General features: G+C 43.9%; 1 protein-coding gene across 1 annotated transcript; it reads right to left on the bottom strand.

Moving 5' to 3' along the window:
- Positions 1-1,355: 1,355 nt before the first annotated feature.
- Positions 1,356-4,949, bottom strand: LOC123049310 (uncharacterized). Its single transcript, XM_044472244.1, has 4 exons — positions 4,805-4,949; positions 2,842-2,934; positions 1,983-2,435; positions 1,356-1,816 (listed from the first exon to the last, which is right to left on the bottom strand). Exons 3-4 carry the CDS (start codon positions 2,382-2,384, stop codon positions 1,562-1,564), a joined length of 657 nt encoding a protein of 218 aa, XP_044328179.1. The 5' UTR covers positions 2,385-2,435; positions 2,842-2,934; positions 4,805-4,949; the 3' UTR covers positions 1,356-1,561.
- Positions 4,950-6,000: the final 1,051 nt, after the last annotated feature.

Genomic DNA, 6,000 nt, shown 5'->3' on the forward strand with positions numbered 1-6,000 from the left:
TGGTTGAGATGCAACTGGGGGCCCCTTGACAAAAATACACACACACACGCACTTCTAGTTGCGAGTCGGTTATTGACATGCAACTTGGGACCCATGACAAAACACACGCATACAAACACACACACACACACACACACACACCCTAGTTACGAGTCGATGTAAACTTGCAATTGGACGCCACGAATAAAACACACACACACACAACCTAGTTGCGAGTCGATGGGTAACTTGCAACTGGGGACACACACACACAACCTGTGGTTGCAAAGTTGGTTATCAACATTCAATTGGGTAAACTACAACTGGGGACCCACCCACACACACACCCTAGTTATGAGTCGATGGGCAACTTGCAACTAGGGGTCCTCAACACACGTACACGCCCCCTAGTTACAAGTCGGTGGTTGAGATGCAACTGGGTGCCCCAGTTACACTTGGGGGCCACGAATAAAACACACAAAGACACACACACCCCCTAGTTGCGAGTCGATGGATAACTTGCAACTAGGGGTCCTCGACACACGCACACACACACCCTAGTTACAAAGTCGGTGGTTGAGATGTAGCTGGGGGCCCTTGAAAAAACACAAACACACGCACACACTTCTAGTTGCGAGTCGATTATTGACTTGCAACTAGGGATCCACGACAAAACACAGACACACACACACACACCCTAGTTGCGAGTCGATGTCAACTTGCAACTGGGGGGCCATGGATAGATAAAAAACACACACACACACACACCCTAGTTACGAGTCGATGAGTAACTTGCAACTGGGGAGACCAACAAAGACACACAGGCACACACCTAATTGCGCCTCAATTATCAACAAGCAAAAAAATGGGGCCCCTCGAGAAAACACAAACACTCCCCCATCCCCCTCCTAGTTCCCATTTGATGGTGGGCTTGCAACTGGGGACCATCAACAACACACACTCCGCCTTGTTGTGAGTTGATGGATCGCATACAACTGGGGACCTTCAACAAGACACACACTCTGCTAGTTGATGGCTGACTTGCAAACTCGGTATGTTCAAGAACAATCTTCAAAGAACAAGCTCATACAGAAAACACATAGTCGCCCACCCTCCCTCTCCCTAAATTGTGAGTAGACGGTAGACTTTCAACTACGACCTTGACCGCACTCTCTTAGACCTACGATTTTCAAAGATGACTACTTGCAAAAAATAAGGCATCTATGAGAAAACAATATTTTTGTTACAAAAAGGAACCGGGCAAACAAAATTGCATGTATAGTGCAGACAGGCAAAAGGGTGTTTATCGTTACAAATCATAACAAGAAAACATTAAAAAAAACATAAACGCCTTTACTCCTAAAGAAACATATTGATGAAAAATATATAACATCACTTATCATTACGAGAAACACATATTCCACATAGTTTTGAAACACACATAGATAATAAAACATCGCAAACGACGAGCCGGGGGGGTTACTTGGTTCTTGTCAACCGCATAAACAAAAGACCGCAGCGATGTTTTGCATCAGCATACTACATAACTAGGAACATAGCTTCTCGAAAAAGAAAGTGAAACTTAAAGCTTGCTGACGACAACAGTAACATTCATGCAAGACTTGCTGCTGGCCTTGAAGAACATGAAGATGCAGTCATTGATTTCCAGGGTAGTCTTTGAAAGGAAACGCCTCCACTGCTTTTTGTTGAAAGCTATACGTCCATCAGTAGACGTGCTGTATTCAACACGAGTCTTTGCCTCCCCACTGCTTAGACGAACACAAGCCAACCCTTTTTTAGGGATGTTCAAGCTTGTAGCAACCCTCTCTGGCACTTTCTGTATCGACAACAAAGAACACAAAACAAAAAACATGAAAATAAAAAAGCTTGAAAGCAAACGCAACAAAAACTGCATGCATTTAAGAAAATAATGAATGCATATAAACAAAATAAAGTAAACACAAAAAGCAAAATTTTAATAAAAAAGAAACAACAAAACATACCATTTGTCCAACTTGAGTGTCAGTTGTAGTAAGACAGTGTACAAAAGACACTCCTAAAAACTTGGACTTGAAGCTGAGCACCAGTTCATTGAGAATGTCCTGTTGTGCATCATTCAGAGTTAGACCCCCTGTATACTCGATCTTTATGTTGCCACCGTCTTCATCCACATCTGAGATGCCTCCATCTATCATCTCTTCATCCACGTCTGTGTGCAAGTCAACACTTTGAGCGACAACATATGCCTGGCGGGGACGCCTGTCCAAGTCAAAAATGACCACAACACCCTTCTGAATAGAAAAGTCAGAAGTGAATTTCTTCCGGCCACTCCCCTTGATCCTGGTCCTGTGTGCCCCCTTCACAATGTCGACAGAGTACTTGCGTCCATGGGCTTCAAAACGCATGTAGTCCCCGGTAACACCATTGACGTAGACTCTTGCATTTCATGGGACAGTCTGCAAAAAATGTAAAAACAAAAGAAAATATAATTAGGAAACTGTACATAAAATAAAAAAGACATCATTGAATACAAAGTGCGCGACCATCCATGGCAAAATACGCAAAGCATTCTGACCGTAACTTGTACAATCAGGATAACAATCGTTAAAAAACTATGATATTACAGAACTAGTAATGACGTAATCAACCAAACTATTCTGAAAGAACAAACAAATCAATGATCTGACAGTATAACCAATGAATTAGCTAGAAACCCTAGTTGCATGGTCTTCCCCAGTCCCATGTCATCACCGACGATGACATTCTAAACAGCGATACAAAATTGACATACTTATTAAAGAAAAAGCTGATATGAAGCAAAAAGAAAAAAATTGCACATGGAAAAAAAATCAGCCCAATTACCGCTTTAGACAGGAACTCATCACGAATGTCGATCTTGAAGTTGTTGTCAGCACTACCATGGCAAAAGTTCCCACATAGCTCACAAGAAAAAACCTGAGAAGAGAAAAAGAAAAAAACAAGTATTCTTTTAGTCAAGCAAATTTGCAAAAGCTCTATAATTACACTTGGTATCTGCGCTTATTAATGCAAAGAAACTTGGTCATGAGAATAATTGAGACATTCCCTCTTGCTCTGGGCATCACCGAACTAAGCTTCTAGAAATACATGCATGAGGAGGCTAAACAAAAAAAAGGGCCTGCTCCAGCACAAATCAGACACCGGGTAAAAAAGGCGTTGTCAGACAGGAACAATAAACATAAAAGTCCAGCTTACTAAACTGTGGATATTATACAGACTCAAGCCGATGTCCCACAAAATTCCAGACGATGTGTGAATAAGATTCTAGAGTACTTATCAAGACTAAACAGAAAGATGGAAAAAGAACAGCCGCAGATGCATGGTTCTAACTTCAGGCAAAAAAGCCCAAAAAGAAGAATAAAGAATCACAGCAATGTGTGAAATCATATTCAAGAGAAAGCGGTAGGCGTCGTAGTTACTCAAACAAAAAAACACCCGTATACTAGGACAAAAAAACAAACAAACAGAAGTTCTGCTGAATGAACTCCACAAACAGAAGTTTTGCAGTATCCCCACTGCAAAAAAATAACTTCCATGATCTCAAATGGAAGAATTATATTCGCGATTCTAAGAAAATGAATGATAACACAGACTGGAACTGAAGATGACAAACTGGGTCCTAGAAGTGCTGCCCTATATAAATGAGCTAGAAGTACATGAATGTACAGACTCTAAATTACAAAAACTGAAAATGCTAGCTGATACATTCAGAAAAAAACAAAAACAAACAACTCAATGTCAGCAGGAACTTGCACTCAATGTCGGCAGCTGGAGAGGAGCCGGTCTTGGATATCTTCAAAGGCTCATGGTCTGGATAGTGCACCAACTCCACCCAAGTGACCGGGCTGGATAGCAAGGTTAGTTTCATATCATTGGGTTCAGTAAGCGCGGGTGATGGGAGGGCACACCTGGCCTGGATTGCAGAGGAAGGTGGCACTCAACTCGGTACGCACCGGCACATACCGGCACGCACCGGCACATACCCTCGTGCAATGCGTGGCTGACAGTTAAGGGTGCAGACTTCCAGCAAGGCGGGCACACTTGGAAAGTCATAGCCGCTAGATGCAGATCAATGAAGAAGAAAGATTCACGGCACGGCGGCACGGTGAAGCCAACAACAACGACAGACAGCACGTACGACACTCCCCCGTACGTACGTGCGTGCTATGAATGTACATACTCTAAATTACAAAAGCTGAAATGCTAGCTGATACATTCAGAAATACAAAAACAAAACGAACAAACAGAAAACTCTAGTCTGCAATATGGGTGCTATCTGCTACATACAGTACAACAATCAAGAATCTAAACAAAGATGAGCACAAAAAAACTAAACAGCAGGCTCTGAAACTAGTCTGCTTACTATTCAGCAGCTATATGAACATGCACAACTACACACAGGGGCATGATCTGAACCTATGGCCACAATCAAAAAACATTTTATTTCACTCTAAAAAAACGTGTGCATTCCACACTCAACAACATTCCTCTTAATGCCTTGCTCGGTTTCATAGCATTTCAAAAGGGTTTTGAAGGGGATTGGAAAAGGGATTAAATCCCCAACAACTCAAAATCCACCTCAAATCCATCCATTCCTCTCCAATCCCCTTGCGGTGGGGATTAACCGAACATGCCCTAACGTAGGTCGCTCATATAAAACACCACCCCCCCCCCAACCACCATCAGGATAATGATGAACTACCTCAAAACAAAAACAGAGGAACAAACCCTAGAATGCAAAAAACAAATCTAAAAAAAAGAACAAGAAGAGAAGACGAACACTCACATCGCCGGCCTCCCCTGCCATCTCTCTCGCTAGAAGCCACCAAGCCGTTCCACGCTTACACTGAAATCAGATGTGAGAGCGCCGTTGCTGGGGAAGAAGGCAGCCGGTGGGAAAGGGGAAGAGACGCGAGGAGAGTGACAACAGCTGCAGGTCGATGGGAAAGGGTTAGACCGTTCGCATTCTAAAAGCATGGCCCAAACACAAACAAAAAAACGGGGCGGCCCAGCCCGAAACAAACAACTCGCTCCCCCGTGTCGCTTCAGGCCCAACAAACAAAACAGCTCGCCCAGGACGAAACACGAATCGTGGCGCGGGTGGATCGGACGGTCAGAAAACTGAATGAGACCAATTTGTTTCTCATTCGAATGAGATTTAGCAAATCCGTTTTTTTAATATGGTTGTCCTAGTTTTTTAAAACTAGACGATGCCCCGCACGTTGTTGCGGGAATATTTTGTAATATATTTCTAAGATATTAATAATTTGATGGAAATAAGAATATTCGGAGAAATAATATGTGAGCTAAAACTAGAAATACATATGGTTATTTGTGTTTGATTATTGTATTTTTGTAAAATATTTATTAAATATATCATGCATGTTTGCATGTTGGAGTGAACCTTTTCCTATGACTCATTGAATACTGAAGTGGGTCTTTTCTAATGCATCTTGCTTGATGAGGTGTCATGCTTGCATGTTGAGAGAAATAGGTTAGTGGGGGCTACCTATTTAGATATAGAAGATATGGTAGTCCCTAAGAGCATCTCCAGCCGTTGGCCCCCAGGCGGCGATTTTACGCGCCCCTTGGGGGCGAGCCGGCGCTAATCGGCGCGGGGGCGAGCGAGTTCCCAGCCGCTCGCCCCAGGGTCGCCCTAGACGCGTTTTTTTAGTTTAAAAAAAATCTGAATTCGGCAAAGTTCGGCTAAAATTCGGCAAACTTGACATTCATCAACATGTTCGGCGTTTACATAGATTATTAAAAAAACATCTACGCGGCGAAGAAGTCGATGAGCGCGGCGAAGTCGCCGACGTCGCCGCCGTCCTCGTCGGCGGCGGCGGCCTTCTCCTTCTTGATGGCGCGGCCGCCCCTGCTGGACCCCTGCCCGGCGTCTCCATGGCGGACCGGCGGCGGCGGCGCGTCGTCGAGGACGACGATGCCTCCCTCGTCCCGGCCACGGCGACGAGCTTCAAATTGCGC

This window comes from Triticum aestivum, chromosome 2D (genome assembly GCF_018294505.1).
Source record: "Triticum aestivum cultivar Chinese Spring chromosome 2D, IWGSC CS RefSeq v2.1, whole genome shotgun sequence".
In the NCBI taxonomy this organism is placed as follows: Eukaryota; Viridiplantae; Streptophyta; class Magnoliopsida; order Poales; family Poaceae; genus Triticum; species Triticum aestivum.

Bases quoted from the DNA above. Each gene is read 5' to 3' on its own strand.
- LOC123049310 (XM_044472244.1), bottom strand. From the start codon at position 2,384: ATGCGTTTTGAAGCCCATGGACGCAAGTACTCTGTCGACATTGTGAAG. The intron at 1,817-1,982 runs GTATGTTTTGTT...TTGTCGATACAG, and splicing joins ACACTCAAGTTGGACAAATG to AAAGTGCCAGAGAGGGTTGC.